We start from the raw sequence: 26679 nt of genomic DNA, 5'->3' as shown, positions 1-26679 counted from the left end.
AAGAGCAAGCGCCCAGATCATCAGAGGTGAGGAGTTATAGTCTCATCTCAGCTGTGGTGACTTTCCGATCGGTCGTTCAATCGGCAAAATCGTCGACGTGAAAGTTTTCTAGTGGTTTCCAATCATATCCCTTTAACTCTTCTTCTGTACAAGGAGAGGGGGGAAAGGAAAAAAATCCACTACGTTCCGGCCTTCTATATGCAGATTGAGGGCGGGCACCGCAGAGGCTCACGGGGGGCGGCCCCGCCCCTTCCGCTCCGAGCCCCTTTGGAGTTGTCGCGAGAGTTGGTGGTCGGGGCGTCGGGAGCTGCTGGGCGCTCCGTCCGCGGCCGAGGGGCGGGCTCGTTGGTGACGCTCGCTGCGCTCTCCGCTAGCCTAGCGGCGCAAGATGGCCGACATCTCGCTCGACGAGCTCATCCGGAAGCGCGGGACGGCGACCAAGGGACGGTGAGCGGCCTTTGCTCTCTATTCGGGGGCTCGTGGGGCTCGCGGCTTCGTAGGGTTCGGGGCGGGGGGGGGCAGAGAAGGGAGCCGCCCGCGCGGAGCCGCCTGCTCCCGCCCCCCTGCGTCCGCCGCGCTCCTTATTGGCCGGGCCGCGCGGGCCCATCCGCCCGCCAGCCCACTACTTATTACCGGGCCCCGGGAGGCCCAGCTCAGGCGGGCCGAGGGCTGGGCAGCGCCGGCCCTTCCTGCCTGGGTTCTGGGTCCGGGGGGCCCACGGTGGCGCCGTCTCGGCTCGCGCGTTGCGGCCCTCGGAATTAAGAGGGCGGAAGTTGAGCGGACGGGACCGCAGCCCAGACCCAGTCCTGCAGGTTTCTGAGCCACTGTGGTTACCTCTGACCAGCTGAGAGGCCTCGTTCCTATCACTATAGTGTCTGTAATGTGGTGGTGGTGGTCGCCAGTTTTCTCGAGACGGCGTCTCACATAGCGGGAGCAGGCCTCGAACTCGCGGTGTTGCTGAGACTGGCCTTAAAAGCCTAGATCCTCCCGCTTTCGTTTCCCCAAGTGCTGGGATGACAGGCGAGTTTGTTTCTGTTCTGAGAAGCTGGCGCCTTCCATGTTGCCCAGGCTGGTTTCGAACTCCTGAACTCGATCGGTCCCCCTGCCCCTCAGCCTCCTGAGTAGCGGGGACTCCAGGAACTCCCGCGCTGTTTGTTTACCTTATGCCGGTTTCACAAATGGGAAGCTGGAGCCTGAGAGAGGGTAGGGTGGCTTTTCTCAAGGCCACGGAGTGCTCTGAGTTTTAACTGCTGAAAAAGACAGGGTGCATTGGTGTTCGCTGATGGATGTCCTGGACTCTGTGAGACACTCACGACTCAATAGACTCTTCAACATTGGTAGCCATCTCGAGCTTTTATGGCTGTCGGGTGTGGAAATGACCAACCTTAGATGAGCAGAAGCAACTTTATTCCATCACCTTGGGGTACCAGAACTTCTAACTAGTTAGGGCCACGGGCAGGTCGGGATCTGGCTCAGTGACCCTGAGAAGAGGCCATAAGCTGCTGCTGCTTTTTTTTTTTGGTTTGTGGAGACAGGGTTTTTCTGTGTAGCTTTGGTGCCTGTCCTGGAACTCACTCTGTAGTCCACGCTGGCCTCGAACTCACAGAGATCTGCCTGCCTCTGCCTGGAGTGCTGGGACTAAAGCTAGACTAAAGCTGTGCGCCACCACACTTGGTGGTGCTAGAAGGGACTAACTACATCACGAGAGACTAACCTTACCAGTGGATTACTCCACTGACGAGTTCATAGCTGGGATTAAAGGCGTGCACGAAAATCCCCAGGCACGGTGGGGAATCAAAGGAGGGAGTGCGTCCCGGAATTCACAACCTGTGATAATGTAGTGTGCAAGCTTAACGGGGTCTGCTTACACAAGTGTGCGGTTATCTCAGCACAGCTCTCGACACAGATGTCTGCCCCCGGAGCCTGATGCTGTGCGGTCTACAAAACCTAGGTGGGTGGTCTTGGAATGTCAAACAGTGAGGCAGCTTCGGGAGAGGAAGATGTGTGCACTACGGGAGAGCAGGCCGTGAGCCAGGCATGCTGTCCCTGAGCAGCCCTTCTCCGCTGTCCTTGGGATGGTCTTCCTGGCCGCTTGTTCAGAGGACTGCGCTGTGTGACGTTGCTGTGACGTACTTGACATGGCAGTTGACTCTCAGTTTCAGTCCGTGTTTGCCTGGCTCTCGACTTGACTGAACTTTAAAGAAGCAGGGCTGTTCACCTCAGGGCCACTCGGGCAGCCACGGAAGCAGGAGAGGTGAGTGGAGGAGAGGGAAAGGACAGAAGTACACCCTTCGAAGGAGGTGACCTGCTTCCTGCTTCTAGGCCCCACCCCGTAGTAGCCCATTTAGCTATGAACTGAAGGTTGGTCAGTGGAGTAATCCACTGGTAGGTTAGTCTCTCATGATGTAGTTAGTCCCTTCTTAGCACCACCAAGTGTGGTGGCGCACATCTTTAGTCCCAGCACTTCAGGCAGAGGCAGGCAGATCTCTGTGAGTTCGAGGCCAGCCTGATCTACAAAAAGTTCCAGGACAGCCAGGGCTACATAGATGAACCTATCCACCCCACCCCAACCCCAGTAGCTCCTCTAGCTGGAAACCAACCCTTCCACAGTGAGTTCTCTGGAGAACATTCTTGATCCGAACCATACTTTTTTTTCTTTTTTAAGTTCCTACCACGTTAGAGCTGAGGTGATGCAGCAAGCCTGTCATCCCAGCACTAGGAAGGCTGAGGAGGAATGGTACCCAGCCTGCCTCAGAAAACAAAGCATGTACTTTGTAGTGAGTGTTGAAAGGGATGGGAGGTGCCATGGAGCCTCCCTTTACGGAAGAGAAGCAGGGAACCGCATAGGTAGAAAGGCTCTGCACTCAGAGCACCATGGTTCGCTTCTGCTTTCCTTCCACGTCTGGAACAGAGCAGCCTGTCCCCCAGGCCAAGTGCTCACTAGGTGGTGGCTTTCTTTGATGTCACTGTTGAAGGTTTAAAGAGAAAAAAAAGATCTGATTTTCAGTGTGAGGATTTTGCTTTTATGTGAGATTGTATTGGAACAGGAGTATTCTGGAGGACTAGAAGGCAGTGCAAGGGTTAAAACTTCTTGACATTCCATTTCACTTGCATAGTCAACAAACTGATCTGGGGCTCCATATCAAGTTCTGTGATGTCATACAGTAAATACATTGTTTAGTACTTTCTAGAAGGAATCACTGTTCTGGCAACTTTGGTTTTAAGTGTTGTCAAAGTGATCCTGAGAAGAGCCTTGGGTTAAGTAACTGGGAGAGTGTGTGGGCTGCTCCTGGGGCAGCCACTCTCCTGCTAGCTGATGGGCAAAAGCCAGGGTCTGCCTGGGAAAACAGTCTCCTCAACCCACCTGCCTAGTGGCCCTCCTCACTGCTTACCATAAGACTGCAGCCCAAGCGCACCGAGTGCAGCGGGACCTGGGGGAGCAGTCTGAGCAGAGCTCCGGTGAATGGGTGTGTGTAGAGTGGCGAGCGTGGTTTGAATGACCCTTGATCCATCTCTGATGAGACTCTGCTGTCTGTCCCACCTACACTTGGCTCTAGTGTTTTAGCGCCCGAGTGCAGACTGTGCCCTGTTGACTTCTGCCTTAGACTCGAGAGTCTCAGATTAAGTTAGTGAGCTCAGCATCTCTCTGTAGGTTCTTAGTCTGGTTCTTGGGATCACTGCTGGTCCAGTTAGAGTGTGCTGGAGTTGATTGGCTGAGAGCTGCACAGCAGTCTGAGGAGTCCTTGGAGCCACTGTGGGTGGCAGGACAGTGAAGCTGGGCTCAGATCTAGGCTCTGGACCTGCTCCTCACTTGACTCCGTGTGAGATAAGCTGAAGGAAGTGTAGCTCCAAACACAAAAACCAAGGTGGAGGAGTGCTGTTTTCAATAAATGTCTGAAAATACTTCAGTAAGGGAACGTGTCCTGGTATCTTGTTACTAATTTAGGTTAAACTGTTTGTTTTCTCTGTATAAAAATGATCTCGGGGCTGGCTCAGCAGTTAAGAGCACTGGCTGCTCTTCCAGAGGACCTGGGTTCAATTCCCAGCACCCACACAGCAGTGCACAACTCTTTGTAACTCTAGCACCCAGGGATCTGTCACCCTCTTTTGGCCTCCCTGTGTACATGGTACACAGACAAACACATTCAGACAGACAATTATATAAACAAAAAATAAAATCTTCAAAAAACAACAAAAATACCAGCACCCTCCTCCCCCAAATGACCTCAGGGCCAGCAAGATTGCTCAGGAGGTAAAAAAGCCTGCCACCAAGCCTGACAACTGAGTTCCATCTCAAGACCCATTTGGTAGAGGGAGAGAACAGACTCCTGAAAGTTGTCCTCTGATCTCTACATTTGTGCTGTATGCGGGGTCTCTCTCTGTCTCTGTCTCTCTGTCTCTCTCTCTCTGCTCTCTCTGCGGTCTCTCTCTCTCTCACACACACACACACACATACACAAATGTCTTGTTTTTGTTTTTTTTTTTTTTTTTTAATGGTGTCAACACGAATACACTCTTAGCATAACTTCCTTTCCTACATTTAAATCCACTTTCTGTAACCCATGGCTACCTTCATGAGCCTCTTTTGTGTCAGGCATCTGGAGCTGGCCTTGGCTCTGTCTTCTACAGAACGAGGAAGGCCAGGCCTTCCTAGTCCCTGCACACCCTCGTGTCTGCCAGGTTCTAGGTGGAGACAGGAGAGAGAAGTCCTGCGGTGTTCTCCCAGGGTCTCAGGAGTGCCCGGGCCACTTGGAACATTGCAGAGTTGCAGTTATTGCTGTCCACAGACAAATGTGCAGCATGTGTTTAGGAAACTCAGTAGCTCCTACAATGGGATGTGGGGCTGCAGGCTCAAAGATGGGGTGAGACTGGAGACCCCCCATAGGGCAGGGCTTTGTTAGTGAGCCTTCAGCAGTTCTGGGGCAGGTACCATAATTGACTGGTTTAGAGGTCTGCCCCTGGCAGTTGTGTTTATTTGAAGAATCCCTGATGACTAATGCCTTCCTTATAACCAGGGCTGCTGCCTGCTGGGATGAATAGCTGTCTTTTCATGCAGCAGAGGAGATGTGATTATAAAAAGCTGGAACACAGAAGCCTCCAAAGCTGTGAAAGGAGTTGAAAGAATGCCTGTAACCAGGGAATGAATGCATCAAATTGCAAAGTAGCTACTCCCCGCAGGAGCATCGCCTGTATCCCTGACTGCCAGAGCCTCTCTTCCACAAATGCACCTTTGTGTACAGACGAAAGTGGCATATGTGGAGGTGGCCCTAGGGTTATGTGACAGGGCAGTGCTGTGCTGTTTTCATGACTGTCCCTGTCACCAAGTGAGGCCTTGCTGTAGGTGAAAATGCCAGTCCAGATTGTCTTGGTGACTTGTATGTGAGCAGCTGAGCACTTGGTCAGGTGTCATTCATGGGCATCCTCACCCTGATCAGCAGTAGAGTGGGCTCTGTCCCTGAGCAAGACTAGAGCCCTGCGATGGTGCTCCTCCTGAAGACAGCAGTCACCCTTCCTTTTTCCTTTGGAGGTGTTAATGTGGTAGATGAGAACTAAAACACCAACATCAGTAACGGGAAAGACTGTTTAAATTTGATTCCTCAAGTTAATGTCTGTTGACCCATGCTTAATTTGTTGGTGGGCCGTTGATTTTTGTTTTCCAAGACAGGGTTTCTCTGTGTCACAGCCCTGGCTGTCCTGGAACTCGCTAGCCTTGAACTCAGAAATTCACCTGCCTCTGCCTCCTGAGTGCTGGGATGAAAGGCCTGCATCACCACACCAGGCTGTGGGTGGGTTGTTTTGATACTGGGGCATGTTGTTTCTTTGGGTGGAATGGACTGGTCAGGCTGGGGCTAGACCATTCTTTATGGCGAGAGGCTAGTGCCCCATATAGCCTGGCTCACTTCCTCATGACCTGAGGCTATTACCCAACTGTCTTAGAGTTTTTATTACTGTGAAGAGACACCATGACCATGGCAACTCTTACAAAGAAAACATTTAATTGGGGTGACTCGCTTACAGTTTCAGAGGCAGTCCATTATCATCATGGCAGGGAGTATGGCGGCATGCAGGCAGACGTGCTGTTGGAGTATGTGGTAGCTGAGAGTCCACATCTTGCAGGCAGCAGGAAGTCAACTGAGACACTGGGTGGTGTCCTGAGCATAGGAAACCTCAAAGCCCGCCCCCCCCATCCTCCAACAAAGCCACAGCTCTTACTCATGCCACTCCCTGTGAGATTATGGGGGCCAGTTACATTCAAACTACCACACCAACGTATCCCAATTCTGGAAGAGTAAAAGAAGGGGCAGAGGTTGTAGTTTCAGGCAGGCTTCTTCCAGTTGGAGTGGGATGACTGTCAGACTGGTGGAGGGGGGCATGTAGAAGTCCCTTCCGGGTGGGATAGGGGCATGAAGAATTCGGTGACCCTCTGGGCACAGAAAGCTTGTAGTCTTTGCTGGAGGACTTTGGAGAGACAGCTGAAAGGGCAGGGACCAAAGAGGAAAGTTAGCAGGAACATAATGATTGGGCCTGCCAAGGGGCGATCTGTGGTCCCCAAGCAGTCAGGTGGGCTTCCAGAAAGTATTGTGTGCCCTTTGTCTGTGTTGATTCCTTCAATAATTGTTAGCCTTTTCCCGTACTAGGCCAGGTTGATTCCCAGGAAAACAGCATTCTTCCCCTAGGAAGGCGCAGATGCCTCCCTGTTGGCAGTCATTAAGTCTAGTCCTCTGCGGTTTTGAGGACCACCACAGTCAGGGAACCTATTTAATTTTGTAAGGTGCCTGTGCTGTGTTGTTCCAAGGTCAGGTCTTCCTTAATCTGATTGGTCAGTTGGCGATGTTGTAACTGTTGGCACCCCATCACTTGTAGGGTGAGAGCCATTGGGAGGGCTTATGGGGGAAGTTCAGAGGGTAAAACACTTAAAAGACAGGGTAAAAAATGTGACTGTGAGGATAATAAGGATGAAAGAAGTGATCAGGGGAGGAGCCAGAGAGGGAGGGAACTAAAAGCCCATACATACACAGAAGCTTGTGGTTGAATTTTTGTTTGGTCCCTATGTCTTTGGGCCACATCTCAAACCAGTTAGGATCTGTTGGTGTGGAAGCAACATCGTTTTCAGAGGAGGACACAAATCCCATCCCAAGCTGGAGTCAGATCTAGTCACGGACGGAGTACTGCAGCAGCAAAGAATCAGGTTGGGTGTTAGGCTAATCTGAAATTTTTCTTGGGCTGTTGAGAGCTGATAAAACAGGTTAATTGGTGTAGAAAGGCTTCCATCTGGTTGTTCTAGTTCTGAGTGCCTGCCAAGAACTGATCAGAGTGGCAAAAAGAGGGATGGGATTGGATACCCCGTCATAGGTCACCCAAACTGCTTTAGGGGTGTAGGGTGCAGATTTCTCTTTGCGCTGATAAAAGGGATAGTGTAGAAGGGCGTTAGTCAAAGTGCCTCAGGAGGATCCATCCAAGGGGCCACAGTGAAACTCCACAGATGGCAAGGATCCAGAAAACTTCAGGAGGTAGTAACTGTACAACCTCCTGGGGAACATTAAGAGACAAAGCTAACATAAATTTTATTTAGTAAGGTTTAATACAATTGTACAACTGGCCAGACCGTGTACCAGAGTTCTGTAGAAGGATAAGGTAATTGTAACTAGCAGTTAGTTACACCAAACTCCCACATAAGGAACAAGCACCTGGAAGCTTTGTAAAAGAAGCTTTAAATTCAGTTAAATTCAGCATCTAATTGGCAATTTAAAGGAGAACTAGAACCCTATTGAGTCATTTTTATAGGATTGTCTAGCAAGGTTTTCAAAGACACCACTCGGCTATTCTGAATAAATATCCACAACTGTGAGTATGATGACAGAATATCTGGCAGCCTCCTTTAATCAGGGCACATGGTGGTTAGGGTGTGGACCCTGGAATCAGCTTTTGTTAAGAGGAAGAATTGAAAGCCAGGGTAAAGGGCACAGCCACTTGAAATGGCGTATAGGTCCTATGCCAGTCAGGTGGTAGGTAGGCTTAGGTACAGGTTTCCCCTGCTCACAGCATCCTCTTATGTCTGTTTGGGAGATGTTGAAGACAGGGCAGTTGCTCTGCCCTTCTTCCCAGCATCCTCTGTGCCTGGAAATCCTGCCTACCTATTGGCTGTTCAGCTTTTTATTAAACCAATCAGAGTGACACTTCTTCACAGTGTACAAAAATAGTATTCCTCAACAGTTTACCTCTCTGAGGCATTTGGGATGTGGATGTAGACTTTCAGACCCTTCACAGGCAAGAGAATTTATTCCCTGTCATGTGAGAGTGAGGAGAAATTCATCCTCTCCACAGATAAGGTTTTTTTCTAGTTTGGCCTACACAGCCAGAGACAGGAGCAGCAGACCTCTGGCAGGTCTTATTTTCTCATGTATCCTTGTCTTGTAATGAGGCCGGCTTGCAGCTTACCCTGGTGGGGTTGTGCTCCATCCAAGGGGACTGCTTGGACCTGCAGACATCCTGCCATGCAGGTGTGTTGTAAATCCAGCCCACTTTACTCCATTTTTTTAGTATACCTGGTTTTGAATATGATTTTGTGTTAAACAGTTTTGAATATTATTTTACATTAAACTTGTTTTGAGTTACTTTCTTCAGGCTTATCTTTGACAACATATACAGAAAGACTAAATAATGGGAGGTATAAATTGGTCTCTCCCTCCAAGCTTGTTTCTGCAAATGACTCATTTGTACTTAGCATGACTACAAACATAGTTCTTTGCACATTAAAGAATTTGATCATTTATCAGGTAACTGACCATTAACTTGTATGCTTTAATTATCTTTAACTGTTTACAATAAGTAACTTTTATAAAACTAGGATTTTTTAAAAATTTTTTCTCAAAATTGCAATTTTGAATTGAAGCTCTTTTAGTACCAAAATAAGCTTTAAACCATAGATACAGGGGGCTGGAGAGATGGCTCAGTGGTTAAGAGCACTGAATGCTCTTCCAGAGGATCCGTGTTCAATTCCCAGCACCCACATGGCAGCTCACAACTGTCTGTAACTCCAGTTCCAGGGTAACCAACACCCTCACATAGACATACATACACTAATGCACATAAAATAAAAATAAATAAATTCTAAACCATAGATACAGTCCATGGGAAAACTAAACGTTAACAAAACCATACATCTTTAAGTCAGATTTTTGTTAACATGAATAGACCATTATAACCCTAGGAATTTATACATGGCATGCTGTAGCAAATTAAGATATGACCTATTTATGAATTTCTAACAACCTTTTTTTTGTGGATTTTAAGTTAATCAAGTGGTGGCGCACGCCTTTGATCCCAGCACTCAGGAGGCAGAGGCAGGCAGATCTCTGAGTTGGAGGCCAGCCTGGTCTACAGAGTGATTTCCAGGACAGCCAGGACTGTGACACAGAGAAACCCTGTCTTGGAAAACAAAAACCAACGGCCCACCAACAAATTAAGCATGGGTCAACAGACATTAACTTGAGGAATCAAATTTAAACAGTCTTTCCCGTTACTGATGTTAGTGTTTTAGTTCTCATCTACCACATTAACACTTCCAAAGTAAAAAGGAAGGGTGACTGCTGTCTTCAGGAGGAGCACCATCTCAGGGCTCTAGTCTTGCTCAGGGACAGAGCCCACTCACTGCTGATCAGGGTGAGGATGCCCATGAATGACACCTGACCAAGTGCTCAGCTGCTCACATACAAGTCACCAAGACAATCTGGACTGGCATTTTCACCTACAGCAAGGTCTCACTTGGTGACAGGGACAGTCATGAAAACAGTCTCGAAAAACCAAAAAAAAAAAAAAAAAAAGACAGCAGGGGGAGTATTCAGAGCCAGAACCCCCAATTTAATCATTTTAACTTAGATAGATAGATAGATAGATAGATAGATAGGTAGGTAGTAGATAGATAGATAGATAGATAGATAGATAGATAGATATATCGATTAAAAAAATTTAATACCATGAGATATAACAGTAACACTCATCATTTGTTGTAAGAAGACTTTCTAGGGGGCAATAATTGGGCCTTTATTCAGTACATTTAACATTTTTTTTCATTGCTGCATAGATGAACCTCCTTCCTATTTTTAGTTTTTAGCCTGATCATCCAAGAAACCTTGAGTTCTCCTATTAGGACCTTATTTCATACAACCAGCTGTGAGGAGTGACTGGTTACTCAGGTGACAGTCCAATGACCTTGTCTGTCTCTTCCCTTTCTGCAGGAATATTAACATTTAACAAGTCCAGCTGTAATTGTTTTAAGTGGGCACAGTTGGAGTTCTGAAAATGGCAGTTATTTAGTTAGAAGGAATTGTGCCGCACTACCTTAATAAGAGAAGCAATCACACAGGGAGTAACACAATGAATCATTATCACATGTGTCCCTTTGTTAACCCATTGGGCCTTGTAAGTTCCCAGGTAAAACAGAAAACATAAGCAGCCTTTATAACTTAGGCAGCATGTAAAGTTTTTTTTTGTTTGATTGTTTGGTTGGTTTGTTTTTTGAGACAGAGTTTCTTTGTGTAGCACTGGCTGTCCAGAAACTCACTCTGTAGGTCAGGGTGGTCTCAAACTCAGAGATCCAACTGCCTCTGCCTCAGCCTCTGCTGAGCTTAAAGGTGTTCGTCACCACTGCCTAGTTGTGCCTTTTTTGGTTCTGTCTCGAACTCACAGCGATCCGCCTGGCTCTGCCTCCCGAGTGCTGGGATTAAAGGCGTGCACCACCACCGCCCGGCTCTGGCTGAGGTTTTTTTGGGTTTTTGTTTTGTTTTTTAATCATAATCATCATTAAATTCATGTTTACATCATCTGACAGAATTTAGCTGAGGGAGTCCTGTTAAAACTGTGATGTTGGAGTTCTTATTGAGAGATTCTGGACAGGTCCTTTTTTATCCTTTCCATGTGTGGGCTTCGTGTTAGCTAATTTTATTATAAACACTTTTATAGCATGAAATAATCAATAATACCCCCTATTGGAAATGGCTTACCTCTTACCTGTTTTGTTCTCTCTGTCACGGAGTCGGGGCCAGCCTGACCTGGGACAGAGGCTTTGGAGGAAATGCTAAGATACGTAAGCTTGCAGCTGAAGCAAGCATGCCAGATGTCATCTTCAGAGCCAACTTTTCAAGTGAATTAAAACAGCCTGTGACAGTTTATCAATCTATCCATACCCAGAAGACATCTGAATCTCTGTGAGACGAACCCAGTGGTCTCCATCTCCATAACCAGTTTGTGTCTATAGATGGGGAAAGACAACCTGAAAAGCCTAATGGGTAACTGAAAAGTAGAAATAAAAGCAAGAGCATCCAGGCTTGGTAGAGGAGAAACAAAGACGACCCGGGAACAAAAAGACCATCCTATCTCAGGGGAAGCCGGCTTGGAGACCCAGTAGAAGCAGCAGGCATTAGGACCCAGTGTAGAGTCTCTCTGCCTGGGCCAGGTTGTAAGTCTCAAAAAGAAAAAAAAAAGAAAGAAGGAAAAAAGAAATGGCAGGCAGGACTGGCGGAGTGTCTTATCCTGCTGCCTGAGGCATCCCCCAGGTTTTGGGAAAGATGAAAACAAGCCTAAGTATTAGGAGGAGGCATCCCCGTGCTTGGAAGACTCAGGGGAGCCAGAAAGTCAGTCAGCATGAAATGTGGGAGGGAGGTTGCTGGAGTCTCAGACATTGTGATCCAGAGAAGGAGTAAAAGTTCCCAGACCTTCTGGGGCCTGGTCAGGGTGCCTCCGAGTCAGACCGGACAGACAGTCTTGCAGAATTTTGGTGTGTAGACGGCAGTGATCATCTCTCTTTGAGCCTTTCCTTCCTAGATGCAGGGTTGGCACAGATAAGGAGGTTCAGGGTGTGCGCCTGAGAACATCCAGGCTGTGGGAGACATAGGCTTATAATGGGGTGTTGTGCTTATAAGCATTGTAGGGTGCTTTGAGAGATGCAAGAGGACCTTCCGTCTAGGAACCAGGGTGCAGAGAGGCATTGGTGTGGGGGTTACAGGCAGTAAAGAACCTTTTTCTTCTTCAACTGCGCGAGCAGAGAACTTAGGAGCTGTGAGCTGTAGCTAGCTTTGCTACATGCTGCTTTCCCCAGGCTTCCTGGGTCATGTCTAAGTGTCCCCACAGCCTTCCAGGTGTCCACTTGTTTGTGACGACCCTGCAGACCATGCGCCTTGCTCTCGGTAGGACTGTGGCCATTGTTTGATTGGCTGAAAGCCACACTCTTGGATTGGAAGCACCTGGAAGCTTCCTCTCTCCCGCTCCCTTTGGTAACCTGATTGCCTGTGGCTTTGGAGGAGCTCAGTAAGTGGGTGTTTTAATCTGGGGTGCTTTCTGCTAGCCTTGCTTTCGTTTAGAGCTAGATGGTAACTGTTGACTAAAATCTTCCATTTATGAGTAGGACTTTAGTAGCAACTGTCTGAACCCATAGCCAGTTGTTTTTATTTTTAATGGACATCACGAACAAGTGTGGGAGACTATGAGAAAGCTTGTGGGGCACCTGGGGAGGGTCTCACTTTCACAGGGCTCCTTCTGTATGGCATCAAGTTTTTCTGTAACTCCACTTTGCCAATGGCTTCCAAGCAAGGGACAGCTAAGTCAAGGGTAGCCCAGTGGAAGTGAGGTATATGTTGTCTGCTTCCCAGCTTATTTTCTCCTCCCTAATTGTGGGTGCTGGCCACCCTCCATGCCCCATTCCTTTTGACTGGTTTCTCTAGTGCCTCCATTTCCTTCAATCCTTTTTTACCCATGCAATGCTGGGAATTCAGCCGGGGTCTAGCACCAGCTAGACAAGTGTTCTACCACTGAACTATACTATCAGCCTGATCTCCCAGAGTCTTTACATAAGAAAACCACACCAAACGAGCACCACCTTCCACTTTAAACTTACTCTGGTTGATTTTGTAAATGACTCTTCCATGCAGTCCTTGTATGAACTAATGGAGTGTAACTCTTCCCCCATGTGTTGGGGGGGGGGCTGGGGCATGGGGGGTGGATTTTGTTTGTTTGATGTTCGATTTTTTTTTTTTCCAATTTTCCTCCCTCTCCTCTCAGTTCCTACAGTACTACATAGTACTACTTTTTAGATACCGAGCCCTGGAAAAGAAATGAACCCCTTTCTGCCCGTCCTTCTAGCTTAGGTTGGGGAGAAATCAAGGAACCCAGCAGCTGTAACAGGCACAAAGGAAAGATGTCTTGGAGAATCAAAGAGGGTTTCCAAAGGAGATGTTGGCATACACAGCTGGAGACAGGACACCGCCTTAGGAGTGGTTGCTTTTATTGGCTGGAGTGGAGAGAGGCCTGTGGGTAGAGTAGGTAGGTGGGTCAGGCAGGAGAAAGCAGGCCCAGCTGGTGACTCTCCACAGGAACCACAGGAACAGGGCCTGCTTAAGGGAGTTTAATTCATTGCTAACTTTTTTAAAGATTTATTTATTTAATGTACACTGGTGCTTTGCCTGTATATATTCTGTGTGAGGATGTTGGATCCCCTGGAACTGGAGTTATAGACAGTTGTGAGATACCATGTGGGTGCTGGGAATTGAACCCAGATCCTCTGGAAGAGCATCCAGTGCTCTTAACCACTGAATCATCTCTCCAGCCCCCTCATTTCTAATATTTAAAAACAACTTAATTTTAATTTTTACTATGTGTATGCATGTGTTTGTGTACAGTGTCTAAAAAAAGCTAGAAAGGGCATCAGATTTTCTGTAGCTGGAGTTACAGGCAGTTGGTTGTGAGCTGCCTGGCCTGGGTGTTGGGAACCAAACTCGGGTCTGGAAGAACAGCAAGTGCTTTTAACCACTGCACCATTGTTTTAGCCTTCATTTCTAATTTTAGGAGTTGTAAAGTTGTTTTTGTTATTGTAGAACTACTTTTTTTTTTTTTTAGTTTTACTTATTTTATGTGTATGAGCATTTTGCAAGCATGTATGTAATGTATGTGTGTACCGCGTATGGGCCTGGTGCCCTTCAGAAGTCAAAATAGGGCATTGGATCACCTAGAATTGGAGTTACAGATGGTGTGAGCCACCATCCCAGAGCTGGGAACAACCAGGTCCTCTGCTAGAGAAACACACTCTTAACCACTGAGCTCTGTCTCCAGCCCCTGTGTCTTCCTTTTATCTTGAGAGGTCTTACAGTGTAGCTCAGACCACCCTTGAATTCAGCATCAGTCTTCTTGCCTCAGCCTCCTGAATACTATGATTATGAGCATTGCCATGCCTGGCTATTAAATCTTTATATCTTCATTTTATTAGTTCTTAGAGTGCTAAGACCTACATGTTAGCTCCCTTTGTCCTAGTAAGAGGTGTCTACTTGCATAGAGGCACCATTTGTTTTAAGAGGCAGCTTCACCAGGTCTGCCTTCCACAAGGAAAGCAGGCATAACAAATACCTCAAGGTATGTAAAGTGTTGATTGAAGGCATGATCGGGGACGGAAACAGTCTTAATTTGTGATAGACTGTCCATAGTTTTGTTTATCACGCAACGTTAAAAGGCAGAGGCGAGAAAGAAATTGGTATGTTTTTGGGTGTGTGGGTGCCAGCAGGGTTTTGGAAATTGTGGGGCAAGCTCTGCTCAGTGGTCTTAGCTCTCCTCCATAGGCTGCTGTTGTTCTTCAGGTCTATTTACTGTTGCAGTTTGTACTTGCAGGCTCAGTGCCAGACCAGGAGTTGGAGGAGGCATCCGATCTCGAGTTGGGATCCAGCAGAGTCTTCTTAGCCAGCCAGCTCGCACAGCCACCTTCCAGCAGAGATTTGATGCCCGGCAAAAGATTGGCATCTCAGATGCTCGACTCAAGCTGGGAGTCAAAGATGCCCGTGAGAAGCTTTTGCAGAAAGATGCTCGGTTTCGGATCAAAGGAAAAGTACAGGATGCCAGAGAGATGCTGAACTCCCGAAAGCAGCAGAGCGCTGTGCCCCAGAAGCCCCGGCAGGTGGCTGATGCCCGGGAGAAGATCAGCTTGAAGAGGAGATCGCCTGTTACCTTCACAAGCCCACCCATTGGGACAGTGACCCCTGCTCTGAAACTCACCAAAACCATCCAGGTAGGCTGTGGCTCCTGCCTGCATTTCCAGAAACCTGAGAAGAAAGCTAGAAATATGCAGGGAACATAGAGTACATTAGAGACAGTCTTGTGGAACAGAGTATTGTCTTTTAAGGAGAGGTCCACCAGAGTGAACTGACTGTCCAGAGTGAGACGAGACAGAAGTGGAGAAAAACAGGGGGGGGGGGGACGGACGACGACACACGACGGACACACACAAAGCATGTTGTACACATGCTACAGCAGGTACTTAACAAGTTCTAGCTTATTTGTTCCTCACTCAGACTTGAGAGTTATTACCTCAGTTTTATTTAAAAAAAAAAAAAAAATCTGAAAGAAATGTGAACTAGTGTATCTGACATTATTCACTCATCCAGCCAGTGGGAGGACCAGAGTAGGAGCCCAAGAGATCTGACTGCTTGTGATACTTGCACATGCCAACACATTTCAAGTTCATTGACTACTTAGAATGCACATGAACCTTCTGGGATGGATTATGACCACTGGATGTTTCTAGGTTCCACAGCAAAAGGCCATGGTGCCTCTTCATGCTCATCCTGCTGGAATGAGGATCAATGTTGTCAATAACCACCAGGCCAAACAGGTAGAATGAGTGTGTGTGTATGTGGTACCCACACCTGAGTGTATATGCATGCATGTATTTTGATGAGGTCTGCTTGGGTAAATCAACTGAGGACTGGCCTACGACTTCTATTTCAAAGTGTTAAAAGAAGGTTTTTACTTTGGAGTTTGTGAGTTTGAAGAAGAAACTTGTACTAGGTATGATGGTACACACCTTTAATCCTAGAGCGCAGGAAGCGTAGGCAAGCGAATCTCTGTGAGTGTGAGGCTAGCCTGGTCTACATAATGAGATGCTATTGCAGAAAAAGAAGCTGCAACCTCTTTGGAGACATGATGGTTCATACCTATAATCTCAACACTTGGAGGCTGGGCCCATGAATTTGAGCCCTGGGCCATATAGTGAATTCAGGATAGCCTGGACTATAGAATGGAACCCTGTTTTTAAAGAAAGAAACAGCCAGGCAGTGATGGCACACAAATTTAATCCCAGCACTTTTGTGGCAGGGGTAGGCAGATCTCTGTGAGTTTGAGGCTAGCCTGGTCTACAGAGCAAGTTCCGGGACAGGCTCCAAAGCTACACAGAGAAACCCTATCTCAAAAAAACAAAACATAAAGAAAATAAATAAAGAAATGTCTTAATCCAGGCATGGTATATATGTAATCAGGGAGGTAGAGTCGGGAGGGTCACAAGGGCTAGGACAGCCTCAGCTATGTAGGGAGACCTTGAGACAGGTTCTCATGTAGACAGGCTGACCTCCAGTTCCCTGTGAACATGTGTTCCTTCTGCCTTCTCCTTCCTGGTATATTGTGCTTCAGATGAAACCCAAGGCTTTGCATTGGACCATCTCAGCAGCTATACCGGAGCCTCTGAGAAGAAACTTCTTACTGAGAAAGGAGAGGCATAAAGGGCAGGAGAAGACAGCGAAACCAAACTGTTCTTATAAACATTACATATGTCTAATGTAGAGAAACACCTTCGTGTACCTGTCCACCAAGCCAGCATGCTGCTATAGCTCCTTTCCAGGTGGTGGGTTTTTAGAATGTCTGGTGCTTCGGAGGTCAGAAAAAGGTCCCTGGAACTGGAGTTTGACTGACCCATAAGTCACAGTACTTTTTAGCAGTTTTTATTGGGTTCTGTGGGTAGGAATCACCTTGTAAGGACTTGAGTCCTAAGTCTCTCCAGGCCCCTGTACTCATGTGTCCACCTCCTTCTTAGTTCCTTGTGCATTTCAGCAGCCATTTCTCTGCTCTTGGTTCAGATGTTTGCTGAGGGCCTGCATGCCATAGTAGCATTTATCTATCTGATTGATTGGTTTATTCTGGGGTGCTAGTGATCACTGAGTGACATCCCTAGCCCAGCTACTATTTCTTTCTTCTCAGAACTTATACGACCTAGATGAAGAGGATGATATTGCGGCACCTGTTCCTACCAAACAGATGAAGTTTGCAGCCACGGGCAGCTTTGTCCACCACGTGGTATGGCACCCTGCGTCAGATCTAGTGTATGGATGAGGTTGTGGAGAAAAGGGCCTCTCATTGATGTGGGCTATGAGCTTTTTTAGAGCCATGACTAGCCAGCTCCTTGGTTTTATTGTTGCTGAGACTGGGGTGTCCAGGACTTTGCTCAGGGTCCCACAGCAGTGAGATGAACAGCTGCAGTTCCCAGGGGCTGGGTTTGAGACACGTGAAGGGAATTGGGTCTTAGTCCATTTTCTCCTACTCTAACAGTACATCAGGCTGGTAAACTGTAAGCATTAGGGGTTACCTGCAAGTCACGAAAATTGGGCTTCTCCCCCAACCCGCCACCACCAAGGGTACTAGTTAGACATCATGCAGAGAGGTGAGAAAGCAGTGTCTGGGAGCTTGAGGAGGGTCCTGCTGCAAAGACTCAGCTTTGGCCAGGATCCCGAGTGTGAAGCAATCTCTTGGTTGCTAACTAAGTTCTTACAGTGGTTGTGAAGTTGAGTGTTGCCAGTTCATTTAGCTGTAAAGGGAAGAGGCCTTTCCAGTAATTAGACTGGTTGGGTGTGCCTGCCTGTCTGCTGGCTTAGTCCATGGCTAATTCCAGTTGGAAAAACAATGCTCATAGTAATTTCATTTAAGATTTCTCTTTCTCAGTGCCATGGGTTTGTTTTTATGATAAGGAGGCAGCACAAAGTAGATGGACCTATTCACCATAACCCAGCTTATAAGACATAGATGGAGTTGTTGAACCACATCAGTATGGCTCCCAGGGCACCGTTCTGGCTCTTGAGACACAGAACATGGCTTGAGCAGTGTGGAGTCTGGTATGGAGAGGATGCTTCACCAGGACTTGGAGAACCTGGTGGGCTGACCCCGCCCCATACTCTCATCTACTTCCTTGGCTGTAGCATCCCTTCTTTCTTCCTGTTTGGTGCCAGCAAAACCACCTGGCTTTAGTGTCATGAATCTTTCTAGACATGTTAAACTGAGGAACTTCTGTTTTCAAGGGACCACATCCTCAGTTCAGGAGGGACTGAGTCTGATGCTCTGTGCATGCTAACTCTGCCAGGCTGTCCTCACAGTCTTAGAGCTACAGAGGCTATGGCTAGGCATGGTGCCTCTGCATTGCCAGGTTAGAGATGGAAAGCTAGGAGTTCCATGCCTTCTTAAGAGAGTTCCTAGGGGCTGGAGAGATGGCTCAGTGGTTAAGAGCACTGGCTGTTCTTCAGAGGACCCAGAATCATCAATTCCCAGCACCTACATGGCAGCTCACAACTGTCTGTAATTGTAGCTCCAGGGGACCTGACAAATACACATACAGGCAAAACACCAATGTACAGAAAATAAGTTAATCATTAGAAAAGAAAATGAGAGTTCCTCTGTCCAGCCATTCTGCAAGCTGATGATCATTCCATTGTAGTAGAAGCTTATCTAGGGATGAGATTGACCTCATGCTTTTGACCTTCTGACCAGCTGTAAATTGCAGGGTTTCCAGAAAATGTGAACAGTGTGTGTGAGCCTGTGACTCCTGGATGAGTTTCTTGGTCAAAGCTGTATGGAATCCTCTTGCCAAGCAAGAGCTAACCCTGTGGAAAGTGGCTTCTCTGTGCCTCCCTCCCATCAAGGGTTCAGTCAGTGCCTGGGCAGTGTACTCTTCTCAATCTTGCCCCTCCTCAGTGTATATCACTAGTACCAATAACCTCCCCCCTTGGGCTTGGACTGGGAAACTTTGGGGGTCTTGCTCTAGCTAGTTGTTAGCCCTTCAGACAGTAGTCTTGTGTCTCGGCCAGACAGTGGTGGTGGACATCTTTAATCCCAGCACTCAGAAGGCAGAGGCAGGTGGTTCTCTGTGAGTTTGAAGCCAGCCTGGTCTACAGAATGAGTTCCAGAACAACCAGGGTGTTTACACAGAGAAACTCTATCTCGAAAAACAAACAAACAAACAAAATCTCTGTGTCTGGCTTCTCAGACTCCTTTCTGCCTGTTTGTGTAGACTGGACTGAGCAGTTCCAAGCTGTCCATGTCCAAGGCTCTCCCTCTCACAAAAGTGGTTCAGAATGATGCCTATACAGCTCCTGTTCTCCCCTCCTCTGTTCGAACCAAAGCCTTGACCAACATGTCCCGGACACTGGTGAACAAGGAGGAGCCTCCCAAAGAGCTGCCACCTGCTGAGGTAAGGTAAAAGTTACCACTCCAGCTAGTTTCAGCCTGTGTGGGTGGTCACTGTGCTCTGTGTACCCACGGTCCTCAGAACAGCCATGTGAAATGGATGTTAACCATCCCTTTCTGCAAATGAATAAACCAGTACTTGGGGACCCTTGTCCTCAGAGAGCTTGCTGGCCAGTGAGGACCTTTGGAGAGAGGTCCCACTATATAGTGACATGACATGAGGGTCCCAGAAGAAAGCTACTGAGAACTTTGAGGAGCCATCTTGTGCCCCTCTGGAATTTAGGGCCTATGCCATGACTAGGCCTTAGCTGGCTGAGACTGGAAGCATGGATAGATTCCAAATGTTCAGAGGCTTGGGTCTGAAGCGCCTGCACACCTAGGAAGGAGCAGGAGTCTGATGGCCTCTAGTCCAGGAGGCCCAGTGTGATAGATGGCCTCTGAATGGGGTTTCTGCTGTGCCTTCCTGGTCAGTTGGCTGGGGTGAGTTTTGTGTTAATACATGCTGCCTTTTGACTTCTTGTCATGTTCTTGTCTCTATGGCAGCCTGTGCTCAGTCCCTTGGAAGGCACCAAGATGACTGTGAATAATCTGCACCCTCGAGTCACGGAGGAGGACATTGTTGTAAGTACCTTCATAGCTGCCCGACCTTGAAGTCACAGGCTGCTTCTGTGGTACCAATCTGTAGGACCACGTCGGTTATGATTTGCTGCAACTCAAAGGATGGTCATGCTCAGGGCAGCTTTTTCACTACCTGAGGATACAGGGCCAAATCACCAAAGGTGGAGTTAGGAAACAGGTAGTGTCTCCTAGTGGGGTGACAGGATGGACTTATTCCCCCAACAAGTTAGGATAACACTTGAAACCAACAACCTACTAGAGACTCCGTGTCTGGGGCTTTTTTGGGAGTCTGGGGTTCCCTCCTAACCTCACTTTCCTTTGCAGGAGCTTTTCTGTGTGTGTGGAGCCCTCAAGCGGGCTCGACTGGTCCATCCTGGGGTAGCAGAGGTTGTGTTCGTGAAGAAGGATGATGCCATCACTGCTTATAAGAAGTACAACAACCGATGTCTGGACGGTAAGTTAGAGAGGAGCTGCCACCGTGCTCCCTGTGCACTCTGTGAATAGTGCCTCTCTGTAGATGAGTCTCTTAAGGGATCTTGCTGGGAAAGCCAAGCTTCACATTCGGGCTTGCTAGGGCATGGGTTTCTCAGAGGCCTGCAGTCTTGGCTATATGTTGTCTTCTGGGTGAGAGCTACCAGTGAGGAAACTGCTTTCTTTTTGTATCTCAAGCTAAATAGTTGAGAGGAGCTCTGTGCCGTTCCATGTTCATTGTGTATGTGGTGAGAACCTGCCGAGGACCAGGGCCCTGGACTAGAATCAGAGAGGCAGAGAATAATAGACAGCATTGGTGCTCTGGTTTGTGTGTGCTTATCTGACATGTGTGTATCTTCTAGAGAAATGTCTGTTCAGTCTTTGCCAGGTCTAGAGTTGGATTCTTTTTTGGTTTTTAAAACAGGGTTTCTCTGTGTAGCCTTGACTGTCCTGGATCTCACTCTGTAGCCCAGGGCTGGCCTGGCATTCACAGAGATCCACCTGCCTCCGCCTCTGCCTCCCAAGTGTTGGGACTAAAGGTGTGCTGGCTGGATTTTCTTTTCTGGCTCCTGAGTGGTAAAGGTTCTTCCTAGAGTCACAAGGCTAGGGAGACTGCCCAGTGGGTTAAGTGTGAGCATAAGGGCCTATGTTAGGTTCCCTGCACCATAGAGAAGGTCATGGGCTTCTGCAAGACCACCGTGTTGGTGCAGGGACAGCTGGGTCCTTAGCTTTGCTAGCCGGTCAGTGAGAGACGCTGTCTCAGACAATAAATAAATGAGAATAAGCAGGTGAAGCGTGATAGAGGAAGACCCTGATGTTGACCTCTGACCTCCACATGTGCACATGCCCAACCTTACACCATGCACAAGAGTTCTTCATCTGATTTTTAGGTTGGGTCTTTGAATAGATAAATGGTGTATAGTTAATTTCTCTCATCCTGTAGGGTATTGTGTCTGTCTGTCCATTCCCCAACACTCTATTCCTTTTTTGTTTGTTTGTTTGTTTGTTTGTTGAGACAGGGTTTCTCTGTGTAACAGTCCTGGTTGTCCTGGATCTCACTTTGTAGACCATGTTGGTCTCAAACTCACAGAGATCCGCCTGACCCTGCCTCCCAAGTGCTGGGATTAAAGGCGTGCACCACCACTGCCCAGCTATTCCTTTATCTTGGGAGTGGTAGTATTTATTTGCAAACAACAGAGTCTCACACCGTAGCTCATTCTGGCCTCAAACTCAAAGCAGTGCTCTTGCCTCTGCCTCCCAAGGACTGGGATTACAAGCATGCACCCTTAGGTGCAACTTCATTTTATTTCATTTTGTGATACTTTTTCCCCCCCAATGCTAGGGATGAAACCAAAGGCCTCAGGGCTGGAGAGATGGCTCTGAGGTTAAGCGCACTGCCTGCTCTTCCAAAGGTCATAAGTTCAATTCCCATCAACCACATGGTGGCTCACAACCATCTGTAATGAGATCTGGCGCCCTCTTCTGGCTTGCAGGCATATGTGCAAGCAGAATACTGTATACATAATTAATAAATAAATAAATCTTTAAAACAACAACAAAGGCCTCATACATGCTAGGCAAACACTCTCCTTGTGAGCTACAGCTCTGGTCCGGTGCCTTTAACTAGCAGTGACTAGACATGCAGCTCTTCCCTTCATGTGACCATTTATAAATCATAATTGAGACTAGTCTGGGCTGTGTAGTTACAGGACAGCCAAATCTACACAATTAGACCTTGCTCAGACAAAACAGACTCATTGTAGGGTTACTCGGTAGTCTGATTTCAGTGTTATGGCTAGTCAGTGGGGCAGCCAGAGCGCACACTTCAGATGCATCATACTGTATCACACAACAGATGTGATAACATGGAGACAGCTCCAGGAAGTGCAGAATCACCAAAACATGACAGAGGCCGAACTCTGTAAGTTCAAGGCCAGTCTGATCTACATAGCGAGTTCCAGGACAGTCTCCAAAGCTACACAGAGAAACCGTCTCGAAAAACCAAAAACCCAAACCAAACAAAACACGTGACAGAGACTTAGAGTGCGCACTGCTCCTGCAAAAGTGGCCCTGATAACCTCATTCATTCTGGGTGCTAGGACCTTCAGTCTGGAGAAAGGAGGTGGGACCACCCCTCAGGGCAGTGTAGTGCAGAGCATGGCAGAGTGGGTTCTGCCTGAGGTCAGCAGTGTGGGTTCAGTCCCGTTCACCTTTGCTTCCTTGAAGTGGAGCTGTGATCCACCCACATGCACTACTAATAATCCGATTTTTGGCTCCTTGAGTGAGTTCAGTGTGTATTTTGAATCTTTTTTATGGTTGCTCAAAGGTTTGTGGTGCACATTGTAATTTATCGGGACCTGTTTCGTGTTAGTAGTGACTTGACCTGGGTGCTGAAGTGCTTGCATACAGCTCTGTTCCCTTTGCACATCAGGACTCCCACAGTGGGAGGGCAGCCTCACAGCACTTGGTCCTTCGTGGACGGGGAAGGCCTCACACAATCCTTAAGTCTTCTCTTATGCAGGATCATAGCATAAATGGTTTCCTTTCTGTGTGCCTCACAGACTTGTTGGGGTGGCTCCTCACTGGTAGTTCCTTCCCACCCTCCAGCTACCGACTGACTCCAGTGTGAAGCAGAGTCCTGGCCTTTTTGTCTCATTACCGAGGCTCCCTTACGCTTCAGGTTTCCTAGTGTCTGCATGTGTTAGTGCGCTGTCTGTTGCTGGGATGCAGTACTTGAAGCTATGTTCTTCATACAGGAAAGAGGTTCATTTGGGTTTTCAGAGGCAGCACCAGCATTGGTTTGGCTTCGGCAAGGACTCACTGAACCAGGCCTGTTCTTATCATGCAGTACACCATACTCAGGGATCACACGTTTGACAAAAGATGAAGAGTTTGTTAGCAAGAGTAAGCATGGAGATGGGGAAACATGTCTCACATCACTTTCTGAGGATAGAGTTTAGGGGTCGAGTGGGTGAAAGAGTCAGTGTGGTCTAAGGTGGTCAGACTTCAGGCTGCCTGTAAACTTGAAATCCTCCTGTCTGAGTCTCTCAATACTTAGATTTCAGAGCTGTTCACCATGTCTGGCCTCAGTGATAGGATTTGACCCTTGGTCATGGTGTTGGTGACCTTTGTCCTCTTAGGAACAGGTTTCTTGATGGAGCCTTTGCCTTTTTTGGTTTCCAGGGCAGCCCATGAAGTGCAACCTTCACATGAATGGGAATGTCATCACCTCAGACCAACCCATCCTGCTGTAAGTGCCAAGGGGAACAGGCGGGAAAGGCTTTCTGCTCGTTTAGTCCGTATAGTCACCTCTTCTGTTCGGAGGGGTAAAGCGCCTGCCTCATCACGGCTTCCTTTGTCCTCCATTCCATTTCCTCTGTTCTGATGCTCAGTGGTCAGTCAGGGTGCTTCAGTTAGAACCAAGTGGTTTGTCTCAGACTGTCCCCAAGGTTTTCGTACAGTGGACTAATATGACAGCGTCCAGCACCTCTGAGGGGAGTGGAAAGCAAACCAGTCCCCTCCCCTTTGTGTGACTGACTGCTGAGCTGGTGCTGGAGACTCTGGGCACATGTGCCTGGTTACTGTTGAGGACTTTTTGGAGCCTGGGTGCATAGTGTTGAGGCTGGCAGGGTAGAATTTTCTTGAAAGGGACAGTATACCCAAGGAGAAGGTGAGACTTGCCAAAGTAGGTGGAATCCTGCCAGGCAGGCCTAGAATAGACTTGGACATGCAAAGGCAGGATTTGAACCTGGGTAATAGACAGTGATTAGACAAGTCTGTAAAACTGTCTCAGGAGTAAGTTTGCTTTAGAAATGTTTGGGAAGGGGCTGGAGAGACAGCTCAGTAATAAGAGGACCTTGCAGAGGACCCAGGGTTGGTTCCCCATGTTGGGCATCTCTGAACCATCTGTGAGCACCTGCAGTCACATGCACAGACACACATATAAACATAATTTAAAATAATAATTAAAAAATTGAAGGTTTTTATGACCTGACAAATTAGTCATTGGACTAACCAGATTTAATGTGGTTGGTTTAGGTTAGGCTTTATAAGATTTGTGTAATATGTGACCGTGTGTGACTATCTAGAAAGAAGAACATGCAGTATTTCTAGACTTGGAACTCGAGCACTCAGCAGGCTGCAGCTAGGTTATGTTGTTGTTGTTTGTTTAGTAGTAAATAAGAATAGAGGTCTCCTATAAGATGAAGTCAGATCGAAGGGTGTGGAGAGCATTACACCCCATGCCTACCTCCCAACAGATGCTCAGTGCTGAGACCCAGCCCCACCTAAGGAGAAACTAACAGGGATTTGGTTCTCTGCTCTCACAGGCGCCTGAGTGACAGCCCCTCAGTGAAGAAGGAGAGTGAGCTGCCCCGGCGGGGGACTCCTGCCTCCTCTTCCAACCCTCCTGCCGAAGTGGACCCTGACACCATTCTCAAAGCTCTCTTCAAGTCCTCGGGGGCCTCTGTGACCACACAGCCCACAGAATTCAAAATCAAACTTTGAGGAGGGAGTGAGGCAGCCAGAAACAGGGCAGAGGAGGGTGGCTCTGTTTCCCAAGGCAAAGCTTGTGACCAATGGGCCGTCGGACTGAAGCCCCCTGAGCGAGGGACAAGGCACCAGGGCGAGCTTCCTCACTGGACGGGACCCACCTTTCTGTATTGTTCCACACCTTGCCCTTCTGTGCATTACATTTCTATAGTATGCTTCCTCTCTCCTCCACTCATCACCAAGGTAGGCTGTGTTTGTCTGTGTGCCTCCCGACCCTCGGCCCCATGCTGATTTCTTCCCTAGGAATGGTGCGCTGTTTCCCTGGGTAGCCTTCTTGTGGCCCCGTGGGACACAGGTCTGGGGGCTGTTGGAGAGACCGCTTTTTTTGTTGTGTTTTCAGGAGTTTTCTTGTTCTGTTGAAGTTTTACAAATAAAATGGAATGAATGGGACCTCCTGCCATTAGGAGGGCACTAGGTGAGCTGGGGAGCTGCATTAGGTCACTGGCCTCTTGTCTTCCACCTGACTGCTCATGTGCAGAGCTCTGTGACGGGCAGGCAGAGGTAGGGTGGCCAGCTCCTGGCTGCCCGTGCTGTCGTGGATAGCCCAAAAGGATTCCCCAGAGTTCGTGCTCCCTTGTTAGAGTTGTGCCAAAGGCCCTGGCCCAGATCTCTCTGCTTCCAGATAGGAACACAGGAAGGGACCTGTGCCATTAGCCCTTTTGGTTCTCCTTGACAGGGCAACACCACAGCCTGGTTTTGGTGCAGGCGCCAGCTCGAAGTTAGCTGGGTCTTTTTCCAGGCTGTACCCCAGGCTGCGGCACAGTGGGCTTGGGAGGGGTGGATTGCACGGGAGCTGTTGGCTGGCTCTGGCTCTGCCATCCTGGCTTTGGTATCTACAGAACAGCAGTCAGGATTGCCCACAGTGCAGCTGCCACCATGGCATTGTCTGTTGGCGTGAGGGACCCTCACTGCCATGAGCAGTCTCAGAGTAGAGCTGGCCTACCAGGCAAGCTGGTGGGCGATTTTCTACAGCATGCTCCTGGGCTGCTAGTGCAGAATTATGGCAGTTGGGCAGGTGCTGAGTGTTGGGCAGCACCATTCCAGAGCTGGCCAGTAGTCCTCTGACGATGGGAACAGGAGAGTCTAAGCTGTCATCGCTGGAGCAGGATTCTAAGGCCACACATATCAGTAGTGTGTGCTGTAAAGGCACAAGCCAAGGAAGTAAAGGAAGCTGAGACACCCAGTAAAGAGAATTTCAATTAATTCCTGTTCTCTTGGAGTTAGATCTGCCCAGCTAGAAAGGTCTAGTTTGAGCCAAAATCAGTCCAGCTCTGAGGTTGCCCAGCCAAGGAATCCAAGAATGGCATCTGGGGTGCTCCACTCTACTGTTGAAAGAAGTCTGCTTCCCTTAAACCCTCTAAATGGGGACAAACTTAATTCTTCTCAGCAGCCAGAAGACATTCCTCATGCTTCACCCTTCCTGGCCCAAGAGAACCCCGAGACACTAGGGCCTGACTTGTCTGCCACTGGAAACAGTTGGCATGCTTTCTACCTTGTATAGAGTAGGGATGGCCCTGCTCTTGTTGAACCAGGCATGCTCTGGGCAGCACAGTTGAACAGAGTCAGCCTCGGCCTCCTGGCTATGTGGTACTTTTCAGGGAGTGTGTGGCCTCCCCTGCATTTTCAGGGTGTCATCTTGGGAATCGGAAAAGAAGGCGGCCAACCCTCATGTCCCCACTCCCTTGCATTACTTGTTTGTGTCTTGTTCAGAGAGAAAGACATTGCAGGATGGAGGGGCTTGTTACTTTCCATTTCTCAATAAATGTTCGTTATTCCTAA

At 48.2% G+C, this 26679-nt stretch overlaps 1 protein-coding gene across 1 annotated transcript; it reads left to right on the top strand.

Moving 5' to 3' along the window:
* Positions 1 to 289: 289 nt before the first annotated feature.
* Poldip3 (DNA polymerase delta interacting protein 3) lies at positions 290 to 26679 on the top strand. Its single transcript, XM_028861066.2, has 9 exons — positions 290 to 447; positions 14653 to 15046; positions 15563 to 15649; positions 17008 to 17103; positions 19085 to 19264; positions 19804 to 19881; positions 20203 to 20332; positions 23533 to 23599; positions 24678 to 26679. Exons 1-9 carry the CDS (start codon positions 389 to 391, stop codon positions 24853 to 24855), a joined length of 1269 nt encoding a protein of 422 aa, XP_028716899.1. The 5' UTR covers positions 290 to 388; the 3' UTR covers positions 24856 to 26679.

The sequence above is a fragment of the Peromyscus leucopus genome, chromosome 20 (genome assembly GCF_004664715.2).
Source record: "Peromyscus leucopus breed LL Stock chromosome 20, UCI_PerLeu_2.1, whole genome shotgun sequence".
Classification (NCBI taxonomy): Eukaryota; Metazoa; Chordata; class Mammalia; order Rodentia; family Cricetidae; genus Peromyscus; species Peromyscus leucopus.
The sequence above is the reverse complement of the archived record's forward strand: the minus strand, read 5'-3'. Positions and strand labels throughout refer to the sequence as shown.

Excerpts from the sequence above, each read along its gene's own strand:
- Poldip3 (XM_028861066.2), top strand. The coding sequence starts at position 389 with ATGGCCGACATCTCGCTCGACGAGCTCATCCGGAAGCGCGGGACGGCG. Across the intron at positions 17,104-19,084 it reads GCAGCTTTGTCCACCACGTG|ACTGGACTGAGCAGTTCCAA; the intron begins GTATGGCACCCT and ends CTGTTTGTGTAG. Across the intron at positions 19,265-19,803 it reads AAGAGCTGCCACCTGCTGAG|CCTGTGCTCAGTCCCTTGGA; the intron begins GTAAGGTAAAAG and ends TCTCTATGGCAG.